The 22,296-nt window shown below is 48.3% G+C and overlaps 1 protein-coding gene across 2 annotated transcripts in view; it reads right to left on the bottom strand.

The window, feature by feature from the left end:
* spns2 (SPNS lysolipid transporter 2, sphingosine-1-phosphate) overlaps nt 1-22,296 on the bottom strand; it is a 70,674-nt gene that overhangs the window by 5,381 nt on the left and 42,997 nt on the right. The window contains exons 4-11 of one of the 2 annotated variants that reach the window (XM_056284998.1): nt 22,055-22,121; nt 16,656-16,798; nt 16,195-16,347; nt 15,288-15,477; nt 8,967-9,032; nt 8,191-8,289; nt 3,892-4,055; nt 582-628 (exon numbers count right to left, since the gene is read on the bottom strand). In XM_056284998.1, the coding sequence (XP_056140973.1) occupies nt 586-628; nt 3,892-4,055; nt 8,191-8,289; nt 8,967-9,032; nt 15,288-15,477; nt 16,195-16,347; nt 16,656-16,798; nt 22,055-22,121 (925 nt within the window). In that variant the 3' untranslated portion in view covers nt 582-585. The remainder of the gene's footprint in view (nt 1-581; nt 629-3,891; nt 4,056-8,190; nt 8,290-8,966; nt 9,033-15,287; nt 15,478-16,194; nt 16,348-16,655; nt 16,799-22,054; nt 22,122-22,296) is intronic. The other variant, XM_056284997.1, reaches the window with a different exon arrangement.

The raw sequence follows: 22,296 nt of genomic DNA, 5'->3' as shown, positions 1-22,296 counted from the left end.
CTATTGTCCTGCTGGCTGTGTGTGTGTGTGTGTGTGTGTGTGTGTGTGTGGGGAGGGTTGCTGTACCTCCGGCACTTTCCCCATTATGTATGTTTTCTCTGTTAATAATTACTGAGAGTGGCTGTTCTCTGTGTGTATGTGTGTGTATGTGTGTGGCTGATAAGCGGAGGAAGGAAAGAAGGCAGCTCCGGTTTTGATAAGATGCCAGATACACAGACAAATAACCACACCAAAAAAATGCCTGAAGGCCACATAAACACAACAACTAGGAAGTGGGTGGCAGCTCGGTCCCGTAACGCCACCCCCAACATCTACTGTAGCCCTTAACTCCGTCACGTTCGGAGGGTGTCGGCCAGCCTCGGGCCTTTTCGCGTGTCTTTTTTAACATTTCTGAAAGATCCTTAATTCTTACCCAGCTCGTCCAACCACCGGAGAAGAAACTTGTGAGCGGATGAGCAGAGACTCTATAAATGTTAATGTTCCGGCTACGCCTTCAACATCGACCGCCTACACCGCTGACCTGAGATGCAATAAAGGGGGAAAGCTTCTTTAGTAGTAAGGTAGATTAAAATGCAAATTACCTGGTCATACCTTGACGGAGGCAGCCTGCTGTGCCAGCTGACTCAACCTGCAAGCACAAAAGAAACAAGATTTGTATTAAGATTGGAACCGCACAGCGGTGTTAAGACTGTCTGAGGCCTCACACAGTGTCCGACTCTTCCTTTCTTAAGCCCTCTTTGCTTTTTTTCAGGCTACTTCCCCCATATTGCATCTCGCTGAGCATCTTCCCAAGTCACCCCGTCTCTATTGCGGACTTCATGACAGGGTTCCTCTGCTCCTCGTAGGCTGCACGGCTCACCCAGGCTCGGTCTGCGCTGTCAAGGAGCGCTGGCCTCGAGGCCGATGTGTCACACCACGCCACAGCCAAGCATGCCTGACGAGATACATGAGCTCTTGCATATGTGTGCATGTGTGGGGGGAGATATGCGTCAAACGCGAGCTATAAATGGCGTCCCTCTGGCTAAAAAAAGCAGAGAACCTTGAAATAATGAAGCAGTTTTTTTTGCTGCTGGAAATAGACAGGCACGCTCGTGTGTACATAACCCTTTCTGCTCTGAGCTTTTTTTGTAAATAGGTCTGAATATTTTGAGGACGCGCTCACTGGGGGGTAAAAAAATGTGCGCTCGTGAAGTCGGGGTGAATTCATAAATCAGGAGCTGTAGAGCGTGAATGGGTTCCATAAATATCACATCTGTGGAATAACCCGTCTTACGAGGTCATTCACGCTGTCGTGTTTCTTGGTCCCTGAAGTGAAGTGGTGTTGAGAGGCGGTTACATAATAGCTGCCACTGTTCAAGTTGGAGCCAAGCCCATTTCTTCACTGGGACGCCTCTAATCCATCTTGGTAGGCACCTGAAAAGGCCTTTGACCCACGCAGGCATGTTGTGTTATAATGGATTACATTTATATAGCAATTTATCTAGACACCCAAACCACTTCACAGTGAAGGGGGTAACTCACCTCACCCACCACCAATGTGTAGCACCCACCCGGGTGATGCACGACAGCCATTTTGCGCCGGAACGCTCACCACACATAAGCTTTAGGTGGAAAGGGAGGAATTATTGAGCCAGTTAGGTGGCCAGTTGGAGAGAGCCAGGGTGGGAATTTTGCCAAGACACCAGGTAGCCCCCTACTCTTTGCGATAAGTGCCATGGGAACTTTAACAACCATAGAGAGTCAGGACGTCGGTTTAACGTCTCATCTGAAGGACAGCATCTCCTACAGCACAGTGTCCCCATCACTGCACTGGGGCACTGGGATTTTTTTGTTGTTTATTAGGATCGGTCAAAGCCCGGGTTAACAACGGCCGCCATTGGTGCCGTGCCCTCACAGGGTACTGATGGAAACTATAAAATCCGCCGTGGCGACCCGAGTAACAGGGAACAAGCCGAGAGAAGATTAGGACCAGGGGGAAGACTGCCCCCTACTGGTCCACCAACACCACTTCCGGCAGCAACTCGGTTTTTCCCAGGAGGTCTCCCATCCAAGTACTAGCCAAGCCCACACCTGCTTAGCGTCCGTCATGCAGCAGAACCAGGGCACATGTTGGTATGGCTGCTGTTGTGCCAAGTGAGGTGGGTTCACTGCATCTACACCCGGGTGTAATTGAAATGGACGTGTAAAGCTCCTGAATTCAAAGAAAAGTATTTTAAAAAAAACTAATTCTGATTAATGTTGATAGAAAATACTTTTGTCATGCAATTTTGGATTTCAACTATAGCAACAACAAAAAATAAAATTATACAACAAACTGGTCTCAACTTACACCATGCATAGTAACAGCAGATGGAATGTGGACCAGGTGGGTAGATCAACATGGATCACCCACAGATGGATCAGGAAAGAGTTTGATATTTACTCAGAAATGTAATTGAGTATAAATATCTGTGATGATGAAACTTATCAAGTTCAGTTCACATCCAGCCTCAGGGCTATGAGGCATACCATGAAGACATTATGTTGTGGTATAATGACTCTCCATCAGTGTCCTTAAGTATATGACCTTCTTCAATTCCACGAAGGGATTCCTGTACCTATTTAGTCCGTCCAGTTGTCTATTAGTATGGCCCTGGGCAGTATGGGGGTTATGACTGTGGTTAGATATAGTTTGAGTGAACATCTTCCATTCACCCACACTGGGCAATAATGTGGCCAGATGGTTGTGACCACACATCGTACCACAAAGTGGTATCTATTACTGGCATGGTGGCCACAGTGTGACTTTTTATCATTGTTCCGCCTTTCTGGCTTTCTTTCCTGAACTGAGCCCAGTGGCAGCCACCGCAGGGCCAACACTCTTTGACTCAATGTGAATGTGATGCAGAAGAGGTCCATACTAACTGCATAAATGGTAGCTTGCTGGTAAGATTACATGTCATATTGCCCCTGTGAAAAGTAAATTTAGGGTTCCCGTGAACATTGTTAAGTTAGGGGTTTTAACAATGCTAGCTGACTGTGCTCCTGCAGCGCATGTGTTTCTGCATGTTGTTGTGTGCTGTCTGGCTGAGCTGCACGAGGAGCTTTCGGTTCCTTCCCACCGTGAGCTGGGAACTGAAGACAGCCACTGCAGACACATGTCAGACAGCAGACGGCCACCCTGCCTAAATATGTCCCCATCTCCAACAGGAAGGAAGTCATTTCTGAGAGCCCCGGCACCAGGGGAGTCAGTCAACATTATGAAGACGGGGGAAAAAAATGAAGAAAGGAAAAAGCTCACGCTTCTCCATCAGAGAGAGGATGAGTGTGTTTGTCTTCGCCTTTTAAGGCCATGGCAACCTACTGGGCTCCCTGGCTTTGTGTTTTGGTGTTCGAAAGAGGAAAATATGAATGCAGGAATATGAAGGGCGGTAGCTCGTAAAAGGCTCTGTAAGCACACTTAAACAAATTGGTAGCTCGCTCGAGCAACTTGTGTCAACTCCAGAGCACTCGAGAGCCAGCTGAAAGAGTCTGCTGTTGGCTCAGAAACTCTTCTGGAGGCTTTCAGGGTTGCTACCATTGCTGGCAGGGCTCTGCCCCCCCAAACACACCTCAAAACCCCGCCACCGCGTGAAATAGTAAGATATTTTAAGGTCTTTTCCGAAGTCTCGGAAGCACTCCTGATGAATGCTACTTCTGCTGTTTCATGTACTGGATGAAAATGCTCAGGGTGCCATGGCAAAATGCTCAGGGTGCCATGGCAAAATGCTCAGGGTGCACTGGGAAAAGCAGCGCGGGGGAAGGACTGGTTTCATAAAAGAATGCCGTAAACAACGAGACTACAATCTGATTAAATAATTCAAGAAATGACTTGTGTGGTTATTTCCTTCAAATGACGTGTTGGTGACTCACTGTTTTTCAGCCTTCTCTCTGTCGTCCAGGAAAAACAGTGCCGTGGCCAGGAAGAACATGCCCCCCAGGACAATGACAAAGGGACAGAGCATGAGGGCATAGCCCAAACTGAGGAACTGCCACAGCACTGACGTAGCATAGCTCTCCTGCAGGGCATCCGAGATCTGCACACACACACACACACACACACACACACACACACACACACACACACACACACACACACACACAGAATAAGAGGGAAAGAGAACAGTTACTTCAACTCTTCATTCCTCGGTGGTTTATCACTGCGCTGTATCGGACATGAGATGCAACACGTGTTTACACGAGGCTGGGTCTGCAGGGCACAGAGAAGTGTGAAAAACAGCATGTAAACACACACACACACACACACACACACACACACACACACACACACACAGAGTCTTTCATCACTGAGGATCTTTCAGCAACAACGAAGAAAAGACGGGTGTCCGGGTGGCGTGGCGGTCTATTCCCGTGCCTACCAACACAGGGATCGCCGGTTCGAGTCCCCGTGTTACCTCTTGCCTGGTCGGGCGTCCCTACAGACACAATTGGCCGTGTCTGCGGGTGGGAAGCCGGATGTGGGTATGTGTCCTGGTCGCGGCACTAGCGCCTCCTCTGGTCGGTCGAGGGCGCCTGTTCGGGGGGGGGGGGGATAGCATGATCCTCCCACATGCTACATGCTAATGTAATGTAAAGTAACGTCAGGTGAAAAGAAGCGGCTGGTGACTCCACATGTATCGGAGGAGCATGTGGTAGTCTGCAGCCCTCCCAGGATAGGCAGAGGGGGTGGAGCAGCGACCAGGATGGCTCAGAAGAGTGGAGTAATTGGCCGGGTACAATTGGGCAGAAAAAAAAAAAGGGGGGGGTAAAAAAACAAAAACAAAGAAGAAAAGACCTGATTCAAGCAACATAACTACCTGTTATGATCTAACATGCACATGTGCTGTTTTTGTTTCCAGCTAGGCAGCACCTGCCACTGTGTATCCTTTATGCATGATGTACAGTGTATATCCTTTATGCATGATGTACAGTGTGTATCCTTTATGCATGATGTACAGTGTGTATCCTTTATGCATGATGTACAGTGTATACAGACAATTATACCCACAACTGAGGCGGAGAGAAAGATGATTGATTATTGATTACTGATTAAAGCCAAATGTAGCCATGTGGAATTCTCAGCAGAACGGAGGGGATTTTCCTCTGTGTGAGCAAGCGCCTGAGCGCGCACACACACACACACACACAGGTCTCCCCTGCTGAAGCATTGAAGAAAAGAACGAAATCAGTTGACCTAAGCAGACTGAATCTCCACACGGAGCGCTGCAGAACTGCTGACGGGGTGTGTGTGTGTGTGTGTGTGTGTGTGTGTGTGTGTGTGTGTGTGTGTTACTTGGAGTGCAGAGCGTGGGAGACCTTGGCTATATGAATAAAAACACACGGCAGGGGCAGAATGCAGCGTTTGTGCGATGGCTGGATGTGTGGGGCAGTGTAGCTGCGCGGAGCTTAGGTGTGCATTCTGCCACACTAAATTGCCCTTCAACTTACCAAGTGTCGCTAATGATAAAATGGCTCGGCTAAAAATACACAGCTGACTGCTGCTTGTCTAATTATTGTGTTAGCAGGCACTTTTTTTGGCGGATTGCAGAGATTGTTGTCGGCGTCCCCCTGCCACCCAGTCCGCCTGCAGCCGTGTCCCCTCACACGTGGACCGCTTCATTAAGCTCGCCTCTCGTGGGATCAACCCACTCGACAACTGCCGTTGCCTTTGTGCTGATGAAGGCTGTGTCGGCTTCAGCTAGCAGAATATGTTTTTTCACCTGATAGAGGAGACGGTGTTTCTATTATTTATTTATTTATTTTGCCATATTGGCATCAAATGCCTTGCTCAAGTGTTTCTCCTGTGGTAGCAAGGCAACAAACAGCTGTTTATTTTTCTTGGGGGTGATGGTGGTGGTGGTGGGGGGGGGTTATGTCCCTTCTTCACTTTTCTTGCCTGCAGGATATGTGGGGGGGGGGGGTATGACTGTGCATTTGCCCTCGTTTGGCATGCGTCATGACCAGCCCATCACACCAGCCTGCAAAACCGCAGTTCAGGAACTGAGGACTCGCTGCTGACGCACGTGGTGCATTCTGGAGCCTCGCTGGCCGGCGCTGTGCGGGGGAGAGGCCATGGGGCAGCCAGGGTGTCACTCAGAGGAGAGACGCACCGTTGCCAGTTCGAACCCCCGTGTTACCCCTGGCTTGGTTGGGCGTCCCTACAGACGCAATCGGCTGTGTCTGCGGTTTGGAGGGTGGATGTTGGTATGTGTCCTGGTCGCTGCACTAGCGCCTCCTCTGGTCGGTCGGGGCACCTGTTCGGGGGGGGGGACTGGGGGGGTGGGTGGCGTGATCCTCCTATGCGCTACGTCCCCCCGGGTGAAACTCCTCACTGTCAGGTGAAAAGCGGTGGCTGACCACTCCACATGTATGGGAGGAGGCATGTGGTAGTCTGCAGCCCTCCCCGGATCAGCAGAGGGGTTGGAGCAGCGACCAGGATGGCTCGGAAGAGTGGGGTAATTGGCTGGATACAATTGGGGAGAAAAAGAGAGAGGGGGGGGAGTCCGCAAAAAAGACTGAAAAAAAAGAGGAGAGACACACTCACCAGGCCACATACACACACCGAGTCAGAGACTACTTACTATGGGGGGGGGGGTAACTGTACATTCACATCTCAGTGTATGTGCGTGTGTGTGTGTGTGTGTGTGTACTGGCTGAATCAGTATTCATACTGTTGGAGGTTTTTGGGGTAATACTGTAGCATTCATTGTCAGCCTGCAGCGCTGCAAGATGTGCATCAGCGGAGTTAAGCCGACACGGGCCGAGAACATCGGCGCTCCCCGGTGTCAGTCTCCACACACGCCGAGAGGAAATATTCAGTTTAAACTATTTAAACATGACCCGGGGGTTTCATTTCATCCAATCTGTACAAAATAAGTGATCTATCTCCCCCTGGTTCTGGCCTTAAGTCGCTTTCACGGTGCTGCTGGGTCTGCTCGGTCGTTGCAGCAGCTTGTTGGCGTACGGCGGCGCAGCTTAGCGCCGCTTTGGTCTGGCTTTGACACCAGGTTAAGGTGGCTGCGGAGACAGCTGAATTAATGCTTTCCAGCTCTACAGCCGCTTTTGTCAGCCTGTCAGTCCTTGGGAGGGGAACTTACGGATCATTTTGACTGTCAGGGAACAACTTCACTGCTTTTGCTGAAATGACATTGTCTGTAAGCCACAAAACCTGGTGTACAACACGACAGCACGGCCTAGCAAAACAACACAAAACTACAGCAACGTGTCTTTCTCAGGCTTTATCTGGCTGAGGTGTTTGTCAAGCATTAAATTTGTACAGGACACATTCAGAATTAGGTAGAGTAGGAAGCATGGGTACATGGATGTGGGGCTGTGTGGCTGATGGAGGGAACACAGCCACCTCCGGTGTGAGAAGATGGCGGCGCGAATTCACGTTTGCGGCGGCCTAACCCAGTACCCTCCATGCAGTGTCTGTGTCCACGTCTAAGTTTGTCTTCACTTGATGGCTGGGAGAGCTGGCGCTGGATCAGCTGGGAGAGCTTGGTCTGCTGCGTCCTGTGGGCCCAGGGACCACGGCCCTGCCTGGAGCTCTGCCCGAGAAGGTATCACCGAAGGCGGTGTGACATGACGTGGAAGCGGGGCAGGCTAAGCTAATTGCTAGCCCATGCAGACCAGCAGTCCGACAGTCATCCTGGCTGGTGTTCGTTCCCTTGGACAGCGATTTTTTGTTGTTGTTTTAGTTTGGATATAAACGTTAGTGTTAGTTAGTATGTGTGTTCTTGAAATTCTTGTAGTTTTTGGATATGTGTTTTTGTCTTGGTGTGGCACTGCTGTGGGCAACGATATTTCCCTACACAAAGATATTTCCTGTTTCCTGAGGATGCTGTGAACTTGAGAGGCCTGGTGTACTAATCTGGTACAGGCTGACAACGAATTGGTCCATGAACCAATCATACTGTCCCTCTGAGGACCCTTGAGGAGATTTACTGGAGAACCCCTCACACAGCCTGAAGGGTGTGGAGAAATTACTGCTCGCAAGCCCTCCTGAGACCAGATACTTGAATGTGCCGATGTGTTGACACCAGCAGGATGCTCTGAGATATGTAGCTATACTGACATGTGTCATACGGGACATATAACCTGAGGTCGATCTCACAAGTTCCCTTTGCATGTTGCAACCAAGCGGCTGTGTTTCCAACAGGAAGGTCTTACCAGGCCGATCAGGTAGGGGCTCCCTGCGTCACCTAGAAGATGAGAGGTGAAGCTCTGGAAGGCCACTGCCGTAGCTCTCCGCGTGGGAATAACAACAAACTGCAGAGAATTGGGGGAGAGCGAGCGAGAGAGAGAGAGAGAGGAGAGATGAAAAATGCACGTGAGTGTGTAAATTGATGAGTAAAAAGAAGTAGAAGGATCCAGTCATCCATAATAAAATCCTCTCAGGGGGTCTTCAGTTATGCACATACAGCCCACCTCTCTGAGATTTACTACCCTGGGCAGGGAGGCCCGTCATTCACGGTATAGAAATGTCGAGGCAGGAGACAGTCCTGTCGCTCGGGCTCTCTGTAGTGGTCTGTCCCTGTCTCTGCAGGCTCACCACAGGCTCCATGCTAGCTGGCAGATTAGGGAGCTGGCTCGGTGCACCCACTTTACAGGAAGCCTCATTGGATTTGCCACACACAAGCACAGCTGTCATGTCTGCATTCTCTGTCCCTCTCTTTTTGATTTGAAATACAAAAACACAGAGGCCTCTTAAAGAACCCCCCCCCCACACACACACACTTTTTCTTTCCATGAGTGGTGAACGCATCAAGCCTGGTCAAGGGCGTAATTATCAACCCCACCCGACCTATACAAGGTCCCTGTGCACTCACACGTTTCGTGAATCCAAATGAGAGGTTGCGCCTGAGGAGATGACCGCCATTTGTTACACTGCATTGCAAAAAAATTTCCAGCGGCCCAGCAGATAAGTATAGGTTCCCACTACGTACCATTAAAATATCCGCTGTGATGGCCCAGTTCAGGAACAGCAGCGTCTCCCCGATGAAAATACAGACCTGAGGAGAGAAGAAGAAGAAATGGCACGTTTAGCGCTAATTAATTAGCACCAGGCAGTTGCTCACAGCTCAGACAGCCGGCGACACGCGGGGGGCCAGAGGGTTTGCAGTGGGAACACGCCGCCGATGCGGGCTCCGTGGTCTGGAGATGTGTCATTACGCTGTGGCCAAACTATACACGGATGTGTAGGCCTCAATTTGGTTTCCATTGAACTGCGTACCTATCCTGAAAAACAGCATGTCGACACGGGGGGGCCCAGCCATTCTCTCTCAGCACACAGATAAATCTTACATGTGCAGGCATTTAACGTCTCCTGATTTGGCATGCATTAATTCAACACTAGAATGACCAAGGTGGCCATTTTGACGGGTTTTGGATTTTCGAATTTTAATAACGCTAAAAAAAAAGATACAGACCCGCCGCTCCCCGAATGCTCCTAAAATTGCATATATTTGCATTAAAATAAGTTTTAGATCAACTGCACACACAAAAAAAGTTACAAGATCTACCTAATACGACCACGGGCGGTCACAACGACGGCGCGTAATTTGTGCGTCATCGTGCGCGTCACGTCACTATTTACGACGCGTGTTGGTGGCGTCATTTCCTTGGCGAAGTTCGTCGCGCTGTGCTAGAAGCGCGCTGGCGTCCCCCAGTGCGGAGAAACGGTCTAAACTCGATTTGTGATTATCGCCAACATGTCTGGTTACAGACGCCGCTACAGACGCGCCATGACTACCGCCGAGGCGCTGCAGTATTTACGGGCGTTGGGCGGCGGCCATTTTAAATTGTTTGAAAAATGGTTATTTAAGTTGTTAAAATGTTAATTTTGATGTCGGCTAGTTTCTTAACAGACATACTGTAACCGGTTATTTTCTTGCCCGGTGCGGGATTCGATATGGGGTGTACTGCACCACAAGGCGACGTCACTAACCGCTCGGCTAAAGGGTCAGACTCGTTAGCTAGGGGCTAACGTGGGTTATTCGTACTTTACAGTCGTCACCCTACCCGGAAGCGCGCCCTCGCGCTTTGTCATTCCGCACTCCGAAGAGACTTCCGAGGATCTACACACTTCCGGATCCCACCGCTGCCACTGTGGCGTATTGGATCGAGCACTCGGTGCTCGACTGTGTTGGACTGTCACCCCTACTGAGTTCTGTAATACACTGGTCGAGCCTAGTAGTGTGTGACGTCTCCGTCAGTAAAGATCAGAGTTGTGCCGCATCCTCGTCTCTGTGTACTTATATATATTAGTGATTAAATTAGTAACCCACGAATAGTAACACTACAATAGCGTACATAAGAGAAGTCACAACAGCCACCAATGTAACCGGTTACTTTCTTGCCCGGTGCGGGATGCGATACGGCGTGTACTGCACCACAAGGCGACATCACTAACCGCTCGGCTAAAGGGTCAGACTCATTAGCTAGGGGCTAACGTGTCTTATTAGTAGTTTACACTACTAACATATGCAATGCATTAATATCTCAGCTGGGTATTGATCTTGACAGAATATAGAGTTTAAAAACGGGCGGTCATTTTGACCACCCACGGTCGTTTTGCGTAGGAGTGAAATCGCGGTCGTCAAACATTCCCACAAATAAACGACCTTTCCGTCAATTTGCTGTCTGCAGGGGCATTAAAAAAGAGAGAGAGAGAGAGAAGAAAATATCAAATAACACAGACAGGTTAAAATTGAGTGAATGTACACATGTGCTCCTAACAATTTAGCCTAAAACAAGCCGCTAGCAGCTGGCAGGGCAATATGTGGCCACCTTCACCAGCTGCCCCCGGGGGGGGGGGCGGGGTTTGGTTGCGCTGGAATCTCATGTATTTCTATGGCCCGTTGGGTTCGGGCATGGTTTGACACCGCCGGGGAACGCGTGTCTCCTGACTGGAGAGAATAACCCTCGCACCGGTCCTGTACTGGCAGGACCGGCACAGCTCGGGCTCAGGTGGTGCAGGCAGGCAGGACGCAGCTTGTGAACCAGACACCGTGACCGACACATGGCCTGTCGAGCGGGAGAAGCCCACCTCCCTCACATTAGCCGCGCTGCGGAGACAGCAGCTGCGTCGGGGTCGCTCGGCCCAGACAGCACCGCCAACGGATGTGGCCATGTCACACTGTATAATATAACGCATCTGTCAGCGCTTTGCCGGGAAACCCGAGACGATCACTTACAGCCTCCACTGTACTCCCGTACGAGCCGACCCCACGAAGTAGCAGCAAGTCGGTCCACCAAGTCCAGTCGACTCAAAGCACAACGGGAAGCGTTGTCAAAGGTTATTAACCATGCACATTGCTGCTGACGCACTGCTTTGCCCTAATGCAACTGCCCACAGATCCCCCCCCCCCCGATAAAGGACGGGCAAAATGTAGTATTTAGTACGTTTGACCACACCGCTGGGGGCCTTCCTTATGTAGAAAAGGAAATATGAAAGGGTTCAGCCATCGCTTGGTAGAAATTAACACATGCAACAATAAGGAAGTGCTCCACCACACTGCCTGATTCACCCCCCCCCCCACACACATACCTCAGCTGTGCTCCATGAACAATATGTCAAAAACACAACAAATATGCAATGTTGGAGTAAAATCATGACATAAAGTACGCGTGGACCTGAGATAAGGTGTGTTTGTTGTATTGGAGCAGTACCTGCAACAGTACCTGCAGCAGTATCTCGGGCAGTATCTGCAGCAGTATCAGCAGCAGTACCTGCAACAGTATCTGCAGCAGTATCTGGAGCAGTACCTGCAGCAGTATCTGGAGCAGTATCTCAGGCAGTATCTGGAGCAGTATCTGCAGCAGTACCTGCAGCAGTATCTAGAGCAGTATCTGCAGCAGTATCAGCAGCAGTACCTGCAGCAGTACCTGCAGCAGTATCTAGAGCAGTCCCTGCAGCAGTATCTCGGGCAGTATCTGCAGCAGTATCTGGAGCAGTATCTGCAGCAGTATCTGGGGCAGGATCTACAGCAGTACCTTGAGCAGTATCTGCAGCAGTACCTGCAGCAGTATCTGGAGCAGTATCTACAGCAGTATCGGCAGCAGTACCTGCAGCAGTATCTAGAGCAGTATCTAGAGCAGTCCCTGCAGCAGTATCTGGGGCAGGATCTGCAGCAGTATCTGGGGCAGGATCTGCAGCAGTACCTGCAGCAGTACCTGCAGCAGTATCTGGGGCAGGATCTGCAGCAGTATCAGGAGCAGTATCTGCAGCAGTACCTGTGGCAGTATCGGGAGCAGTATCTGGAGCAGTATGTGGCCAGAGCCGTGAAAGAGATGCCATTTGAGCAGCCAAGCGCTCAGAAGATAAAGCTGTTTCCGTCACGCAGTGAATTAAACCCGCTTAAACAGACGTGTAACAATAGAGCTGCTAGTTCCAGTCCTCACTCCTGGTTAACCGAGTCACAGCCGATGTCAACATTAAGTATGTTGTACACCTGTCACTGCAAGTGTCGCTTTAAATACTTTACAGCTAACAGGATATTACCGAACACATACCAGTGCTAAAAATGATAAATAACCATAACAAAGAACATATATATATATATATATATATATATATATATATATATATATATATATACACACACACACTCACTTTCTCTTTAGTACTTGGATGTGTTATTCTGGTTATATAAAAACAGCTGTGCATACCAGCCCCGCTTTAGCGCTACTAAATTCCCCACAAAGCACAGCTTCTCATGGCTTATTGCTTAATTAAGGTCCCTCAGATGACCTTTAACCTCTCAGACATTACTCAGATCCATGAGCACATTTACAGAGAAGCCCTGCCTTCATCCTGGACTAGTGTAATGTTGGCGCTCAAAGTTTCCAACGGCCCTCGCTGGGAGTCCCGCGTCGCATTTGCCACACAGTGAACTCTGTTAGAGATCTATTACACGCATGGGAAGTCTTTTCCTAATTTTCCAGCTTTACCACATTATTCTTGGCTAACTTGTTGAAAGTTAGTTCCTACTCTTTTGTTTCTGATAAGGAATGTGAAATGTGTGCCTGGCGAGTCCAAAATGCCACAACGCATTGTTCCCAGGCGGCGATTGTTAAGAGCTGCGCCCTTTTCCTGCTTTACACAGCACGCAGACATGCAAACACTCTGCAGTTATGCCGAAAACCCTTTCCTCTTTGGCCTGACGTGATCTGAACCTCTGCCACAGAGCATCTTAAGCCAACCTGAAACTGAGCCTGTTCATCAACACCAAGGAATACCAGCGATGCTTCAGTGCCTCCCCATTTCCTGGTGAGGACATTTACGAGACGCTCCCTTGCGAAATGTGCCTCCTTTTATTGCTGAGCACCCTAGGTAATCCAACATTAGCACACTAATGTCTCTCTCCATCAGAGGGACTTGCTCGGTTTGGGATCTGTTGGGCAAAAGGAGAGTTCCAAGAACCTTGCTGGGCACGCCACATGACGGCGGTTGACGTGAGTAAGGTTTTTACATCTGTCAAAGCACGCAAAGCTGCCGGCCCAGACAGGATCCCACCTCGTGTCCCCCAGACCTGCTCTAGTCAGCTACCGAATGTTTTTACAGACATATTTAACCCGTCATTGTCACTACGTGCGGTTCCTACATGCTTTAAGAAAACCCTTAATGTGCCCGTACCCAAAACATCCCGTCTCCTGTCTTAATGACTACTGTCCTGCTGCTTTGACCTCAGTAATAATGACATGCTTTGAAAAATTGGTTTAGACATACATAATTCTTAAAATTCCTGCCAACCTTGACATGCTATGTTGTGCTTATCGGTCAAAGCGATCTGTGGAAAATACTCCATGGGCTCTGCATACTGTGTTAAAACACCTTGAAGGACAAAAACACCTATGTCAGAATGTTGTTTATTGACTACAGCTCTACATTTAATACCATTGTACCAACTAAATTGGTGTTAAAGCTTAGGGACCCTGGTCTATGTAATTCCATCTGTAAGTGGTTATATGACTTTCTGACAGGCAAGCCTCAGACAGTGAGAGCAGGTACCAGCTACTCGTCTACCATAGTTCTGCACACAGGAGCACCACAGGGTTATTGTCTGGGTCCCTTACTCTAGCAGTGGTTGCAAACCCTGCTCCTGGAGGGCTACCGTCCTGCCGGTTTTCACTCCAACCCTAATTTAACACGCCTGGTTCAGTTAAATGTTAAATTAGGTGTTAAATTAGGGTTGGAGTGAAAACCGGCGGGACGGACGGTAGCTCTCCAGGAGCAGGGTTGGAGACCCCTTCATGGTCTAGAGTCTGTTCACACATGACTGTGTCGCCAAACAGTATGACAGCAGAGTGACATTCGCAGATGACACCAGTTATTGGACTGATAAATGACAACAATGAAGATGCCTATAGGAAGGAGGTGAGGGATCTATCCATATGGTTTCAAGATAAGAACCTACCCCTAAATGTTGAGAAAACAAAGGAGATAATTGTTGCTTTTAGGAAGTCCAAAATGGTTCAGACACCAGTTTATGTCAACAATGTCCCTGTTGAAATTGTGAAGAACTTCAGATTTTTAGATATTCAGTTGTATCATTAAGAAGGCACAACAGAGACTATACCTTCTGAGATGTCTTAAACAATTCAGAATGTCCACAAAAACCCTGGTCAGTTTCTACCAGTCCACCATAGACAGCATCCTTCCTGGAAGCATACTGGTATGGTTTGGTAACCTGACTAAACAGGACCACAAACAACTGAGAAGGACAGTAACAACAGCTTCATACATCATAGGAACAGCACTGCCACAGCTTCAGGACCACCCGCTGCAGAAGGAAGGCACTGAGTATGATGGAGCACACCATCCACCCAGCACATGGTCTGATCTCCTGCTTCCCTCGGGACAACGCTTACAGAGCATCAGAGCTCCAGCCAGCTGCCCCACACACAGTTTTTACCCCCAGAATAACGAACAGTAGCGCCTTACATAACTTCAGTGTTTTATTACTTGTGGGATTTATTGTTTTTGTTATTATTTATCATTTCCTCATATATGGTTTTAAGAGCTGAGAGTCAGGGCATATTTATTTTATTGCATTGGAAGGTATATGGTACTTTTTATATGTATGTATTTGACATAAAAAGGGAAATTTGAACTTGAACTCCAAGTCATGATCAGGGCTGCCTTCAATATTGGACGACAATTTCATTTTTCTTTCAGACAGCCTAGACCTTCATAATAGGCACCAAATGTGAGAAGAAGAAGAAGAAGAAGAATGGATAGGTATTAAGCAAGGAGAAACTCTCACATAAGCTCCGATGATGCTCTTTTTGGCCACCACGAAGATGAGGCAGATGAAGATGGCCGAGCCAAGCATGCTGACGGCACACACCAGAGGGTCGGCTCGCTCAGTCCTCTGGCGACACATGCGTGTGGTGGCCGCCCCGATCACCACCCCTAACAGCCCCGTTACACAGGTGATGGCACCAAAGATAAGACTGCACAAGAGAGCAACAAAGAGTAGAAATAATGTCATTTCACTGAAGTTTTCAACATGTGAATCGGACTCAACACTGACAGGCAAAGGTTTCAGCAAGGAAAAATAGCAAGAAGATATGCATGTCGTGCACATTCAGAGACTTTGTCAGGTGCTTATGATAAGTAGCTGAAGGGGGACTAAGTCATTGTTTTCCAAGTCACAACTTACTCTCAAGCATTGGCACTCAAGTCCTAAGTCAAGTCTCAAGCCAAGTACCAAGGACTATGAGTTTCAAATCCTAATCAAGTCATTATGTGCTCTTCGTTAAATGTATTGCCATTTCAAAGTTCGAGTCCAGGAGTCGAGTCCAAGTCATGTGACTTGAGTCAGACCCGAGTCCAAGTCATGTGACTTGAGTCCAAACCTCTGCTAAGTAATTAAAATTTTTTTTAAAATCACAAAGAAGTTTAGTCTTTCTACAAAAACTACTGCCTTTCTAGTGTTATAAAGTTGCTTGTTCTTGTGTTCATATACATCCCTTTCTTTCTAAACATGAGTACAACGTCTGCCTTATGCGGACTGACTGTTCTGGCTGAAACATGACTGAACTGAATGTGAAGGGCACAGTTACGGTATCTTTGTCGTTTACAAAGTTCTGAATGACACAACTCTATAGAATTACCGAAGACCACCGTGGGGGAATACCCTGAGACGGGTTCATCAATCAAACTCTTACCTGTCTTTGCTGCTGCAGATCTCTTTGGTACAGACCTCCGCAGTCTTCTGCACCACCTGGGCTCTGAACAGGTAGAGAGGGATCCACATACCGAACGCACCAGTGGCAAAGGACACCGCCGAAGATGCCAGGGAGGAGAACACATAGCTCCGACTGGTGAGGAGGACACACACACACACACACACACAGTAGAGGCTTATCTCAGAGTACAAATGAAAAACATAAACAAGCCACACTAGTATCCAAGGTAAAATCTCAAACATCTCCTTTACTACAGTCTTATCTGCCTGACTCGCTCTTAATGCCATCAGATAACAGCAACTGCTTAGATTAAACCAATGTCTGACTTGTGCTCTCTCGCTCTCCCTCCCCTCCCCCTCTCGTTCTCCTTCTCTCTCTCCCTCCATGTACTTCTGTCTTTATCTCTGCTACAGCACATCAGATAGTTGTAAAGGCCTTACTTCTTGGCCAGAGCCTTCATGTCACAGAACCAGGAGGTGCGGGTCTTGATGCGTCCTCCTAGCTTGTCAGCACTGCCTCTCTTTGGTTCAGGCACAAAGAGCAGGATCAGAGTTCCTGCTGTTATCCCCAAGAGCGGAGACACCTAAAGGAACATTATACTGCTGTTAATTCACAACAATTAAGGCATCATCAGGTGTGAGGAGTTATACTTGGTGTTATATACAGTATCCAATCGGCTTACTAGAAAGCCGATTGGATACTATTTTGGTGGATATTATTTCAGAGGACCAGACAGGTTTTATGAAGGGCTGCCACTCTTTTTGTAATGTATGTCAGCTCCTAAATGTTATTCATTCTGCATCTCCACTGGATGCTGCAGAGGTAGTTATCTCATTAGATGCAGGAAAAGCAGTTGACAGGGTGGAATGGGGATATTCATTTACCGTCTGCAAAAAAAAATTTGCTTTTGGGGAAAAATTCATCTCAGTGTTCCATCCACCTTCTCTATTCCTCTCCACAGGTTTGCATCTGTACCAATAAATTCAATTTGCTTTATTGACATGGCTATAGCAAAAAACAGTATTGCCAAATAATAAACCAATCATCTATGACGTTCTCCATACTTCCCCTTCTCACGAGGAACTCATCCAGGCTGCCCCCATCGCCTCTTTTATTCACTATAGCCATTAAACCCCTCTCCATAGCTCACCGATTAACGGCATTCGTCACTGGGGTATTGAACATCGTTTGTTCTTATATGCAGACGACCTATTATTATATGTCAGTGACCCTGTTGTCTGTGTACCAGAAATATTAGATGTATTGAAAAACCCTGGTGCTTTCTCCGGGTATACATTAAATTTCAGAAAGAGCGAATGTTTTACTTTGCATGTAAGCTGTTTGGATAATGGATGTACACTACCGTTCAAAAGTTTGGGATCACCCAAACAATTTTGTGTTTTCCATGAAAAGTCACACTTATTCACCACCATATGTTGTGAAATGAATAGAAAATAGAGTCAAGACATTGACAAGGTTAGAAATAATGATTTGTATTTGAAATAAGATTTTTTTTACATCAAACTTTGCTTTCGTCAAAGAATCCTCCATTTGCAGCAATTACAGCATTGCAGACCTTTGGCATTCTAGCTGTTAATTTGTTGAGGTAATCTGGAGAAATTGCACCCCACGCTTCCAGAAGCAGCTCCCACAAGTTGGATTGGTTGGATGGGCACTTCTTTGAGCAGATTGAGTTTCTGGAGCATCACATTTGTGGGGTCAATTAAACGCTCAAAATGGCCAGAAAAAGAGAACTTTCATCTGAAACTCGACAGTCTATTCTTGTTCTTAGAAATGAAGGCTATTCCATGCGAGAAATTGCTAAGAAATTGAAGATTTCCTACACCGGTGTGTACTACTCCCTTCAGAGGACAGCACAAACAGGCTCTAACCAGAGTAGAAAAAGAAGTGGGAGGCCGCGTTGCACAACTGAGCAAGAAGATAAGTACATTAGAGTCTGTAGTTTCAGAAACAGACGCCTCACAGGTCCCCAACTGGCATCTTCATTAAATAGTACCTGTTAGAGCCTGTTTGTGCTGTCCTCTGAAGGGAGTAGTACACACCGGTGTAGGAAATCTTCAATTTCTTAGCAATTTCTCGCATGGAATAGCCTTCATTTCTAAGAACAAGAATAGACTGTCGAGTTTCAGATGAAAGTTCTCTTTTTCTGGCCATTTTGAGCGTTTAATTGACCCCACAAATGTGATGCTCCAGAAACTCAATCTGCTCAAAGAAGTGCCCATCCAACCAATCCAACTTGTGGGAGCTGCTTCTGGAAGCGTGGGGTGCAATTTCTCCAGATTACCTCAACAAATTAACAGCTAGAATGCCAAAGGTCTGCAATGCTGTAATTGCTGCAAATGGAGGATTCTTTAACGAAAGCAAAGTTTGATGTAAAAAAAATCTTATTTCAAATAAAAATCATTATTTCTAACCTTGTCAATGTCTTGACTCTATTTTCTATTCATTTCACAACATATGGTGGTGAATAAGTGTGACTTTTCATGGAAAACACGAAATTGTTTGGGTGATCCCAAACTTTTGAACGGTAGTGTATATGTATATATGTATATGTGTATATATATATATATGTATAAAATGTGTGTGTGTGTGTGTGGAACAGAGTCAGAGAAAGAGAGATGTGTAGGAGAGAATTTGTTTAAATAATGATGCACACGAAAGCAAACCAATTTTATCTGGCAGATGATATTCATCTGAATATTTTTTGTGGCTTATAAGATATATTTATATTCATGAGCCCCCATCATTGGACCATGTGAGCTGTGTGTGTGTGTGTGTGTGTGTGTGTTCACATGATTATTAGACGATGATGGTATACGATGTGTTTTCAAGTTCCGTCAGTGGGGCGGCAATTCTGTAGTTGATGTGGCTCATAAAATGGGCCGAGGCGAGTCGTTACTGGCTCGAGGGTGTGATGATTCCACACACAATTTCCTTCCCTATATTGTTTTACGTCTTTTTTCATTTCAGTCTTCTGAGTTGATATGAAACAACCTAATTGGGTTTGCATCTTGAGGTGCGCATCCAACCAAAGGCCCCTTAATACCAAATATAGAGGGTCCCCCCCCCCCTTTTCTCTCCAACTTTACTTGGGCAATTACCCCACTCTTCCGATCTGTCCTGGTCACTGCTCCACCCCCTCTGCTGATCCGGGGAGGACTGCAGACTACTACATGCCTCCTCCCATACATGTGGAGTCGCCAGGCGCTTCTTTTCACCTGACAGTGAGGAGTTTCACCAGGGGGGCGTAGCACGTAGGGGGATCACGCTATTCCCCCCGTTCCCCCTCCCCCACCGAACAGGCATCCCGACTGACCAGAATAGGCGCTAGTGCAGCGACCAGGACACATACCCACATCCGGCTTCCCACCCGCAAACACGGCCAATTGTGTCTGTGGGAACGTCTGACTAAGCAGGAGGTAACACGGGGATTCAAACCGGCGATCCCTGTGTTGGTAGGCAACGGAGTAGACCGCTACGCAACTCGGATGCCCGTACCAAACACAGAGTTTATCTCAGTAAGGAAGTGTGGTAAACTCTCAGCTTTTGTTTTTTTCACAAGCTTTGGTTTTCACCCTCAGGTACCCCCATTGTTTTTAACAAGTGTCTGTGTCAGTCTGCGACCTATGACCTCTGGCTGTGTAGAGGCCTGCAGGGAGGTGCAGATTCCATTGGACTTTTCCCCTTCTGGAGGGTTACTGATCAAACAAATCTGCTCCTGTCCTTTAACACGACCCACTGCGGGGCATCCTCTCACTTCCACACCGCTTTTCTCCCAAGAAAGGAAGGCAGCGAGGACACGCCTGGGCAAAAACAAACGGAAAACACCGCGGTGTGTTTTTTCCTCAAAGCAGGATACTGCCCCTAAGAAACCCGCTCTGTTCCCCGCACCAGTGATTAATTGGCCCTTCTGAGCTTTGAGGATTGTTTTATTGGAATGTCATTGTGACCGCTGTGGAACAAACTGCCCTGCGCTTTGTTTCACTGATATGCTCCACCAAAACAGGGAGAAGTGGACTTCCTGTTTCCTCAGGCCCAACGAGCTGCCACATCCAGGAGCCCGGAGTTCAGCAAGGCTATTGCATGTTCTCCTTCAAGGATCAGCCCACCTTTAATTCCACGGATAATAACAGCTAGGCCATAATTTGTCTTCAATTGTGGGGAATTGAACAGCCGACCCTGCAGCCTGGCCCTCACAGTCCCACCAGGGTTTCATTGGCTCGTTTCGCTGGCTGCTGGAATGTCTTACTGACCTGCTCTCTTAGCCGCCGCTCACACGGGGCCTTTCAGTAGCTGCGACAACAAGACACGTTATGACCACGGTGATTGATGCCCTGACTTAACAATGGAAGTGCTCTTCAGTGTGCCAGCGCGGGAGAAAAAGCCTAGTAAGGAAATTCTTCCTCTTAAAATTGTTTATTCAATGGGCGTTTGGGTGGCGTAGCGGTCTATCCCGTTGCCTACCAACAGGGGGATCGCCGGTTTGAATCCCCGTGTTACCTCCAGCTTGGTCGGGCGTCCCTACAGACACAATTGGCCGTGTCTGCTGATGGGAAGCTGGATGTGGGTACATGTGCTGGTCGCTGCACTAGCGCCTCCTCTGGTCGGTCAGGGCGCCTGCTTGGGGGGGAAGAGGAACTGGTGGGAATAGTGTGATCCTCCCACGCGCTACCCCCCCCCCCCCCGGGTGAAACTCCTCACTGTCGGGTGAAAAGAAGCGGCTGGCGACTCCACACGTATCGGAGGAGGCATGTGGTAGTCTGCAGCCCTCCCCGGATCAGTACAGGGGGTGGGGCAGGGACCGGGACGGCTCGGAAGAGCGGGGTAATTGGCCGGGTACAGTCGGGGAGAGAAGGGAAAAGGAAAAAAAAAGGTTTATTCAAGCACCGAATTTTGGCTAATTTCTCCATTATAATGACCCGAGACAACCGGGCCTCGGACTGAGAGGGACCCAACTCAGCGTGAGCCAACATGCGCTAACAAGTGTCTCTTTGTGCCACGGCAAATTCGAACCCCAACCCCCCCCCCCCCCCCCCGTCCTTCACGGCCCTGCAAGAAGACCTTGGAGGGGAAACACAGTAGATGCTGTGAAACACTGAGACTCTGTCACGTCACTGAGACCGACACCGATCCCGCCTGACTGCTAACCCACATTTCTGGCCAGCAGGAGAGTGCAATTACAGGTTACGGAGCAAACAACACAGCGACACATGCGGACACCTTCTCCGGAGTCTACGCCTGGCCTGGGACTAGAAACAAACCATTTTGGTCTGCTCTTCCCGGTGGTTAGTGTGCGGAGTGGTTGTAGGTCACCGGGTTCACTGTCACGTCAAGACCTTCAATTAACTTTAAGAGAGGTGCTGCCCCCTGCGTGGTCAGATGCTGTGTATCTTTCACCGTTTATCACTCCGCCTCCTACGCACCATGCCCCGCCACGCCTCGTTGCACATCCTTTTTTTTTTTTTCCTGCAGAAATGCTGAAAAATGAGGTGGAGGTATGAAGGAGGCTTGCAGCAGCTGAGACGGAGGCAGCGCCGCGTGGGCTTGGTGATAAAGAGGGCGTTTCATCACATGTGATTTGGAAGTGACTCGGGGAAGGCTGACAGTGCGGCAGATGATGAAGCTACGTGCAAACGCTGCGCAGCCGCTGGCTCTCTATCTGTCACATCCAGACACCGTCACGGCTCGGCCAGCCTGCTCGGCCACGTGTGTCCTGCAGCATCTCTGCCAACCCTGACCTTTAACCCACGACACGCAGTCCCCCCAGCTGTGTGTGTGTGTGTGTGTCTGATGGTCGGGAATGATGATGGTTTCTTACCCTCAATGCCCAGTGCCAGTCTCCTGCTGCCTCTTTGGCAGTAGAGCCCAGAATGTAACCCAGCCCACTGAGGAGAGAGAGAGAGAGAGAGAGAGAGAGAGAGAGAGAGAGAGAGAGAGAGAGAGAGAGAGAGAGAGAGAGAGAGAGAGAGAGAGAGAGAGAGAGAGAGAGAGAGAGAGAGAGAGAAAGTCTTTATTGAACAGGAAAACAAAATGTAACAATAACAAATCTGTAGACAATAT

The sequence above is a fragment of the Lampris incognitus genome, chromosome 8, assembly GCF_029633865.1.
Source record: "Lampris incognitus isolate fLamInc1 chromosome 8, fLamInc1.hap2, whole genome shotgun sequence".
Lineage (NCBI taxonomy): Eukaryota > Metazoa > Chordata > Actinopteri > Lampriformes > Lampridae > Lampris > Lampris incognitus.
The sequence above is the reverse complement of the archived record's forward strand: the minus strand, read 5'-3'. Positions and strand labels throughout refer to the sequence as shown.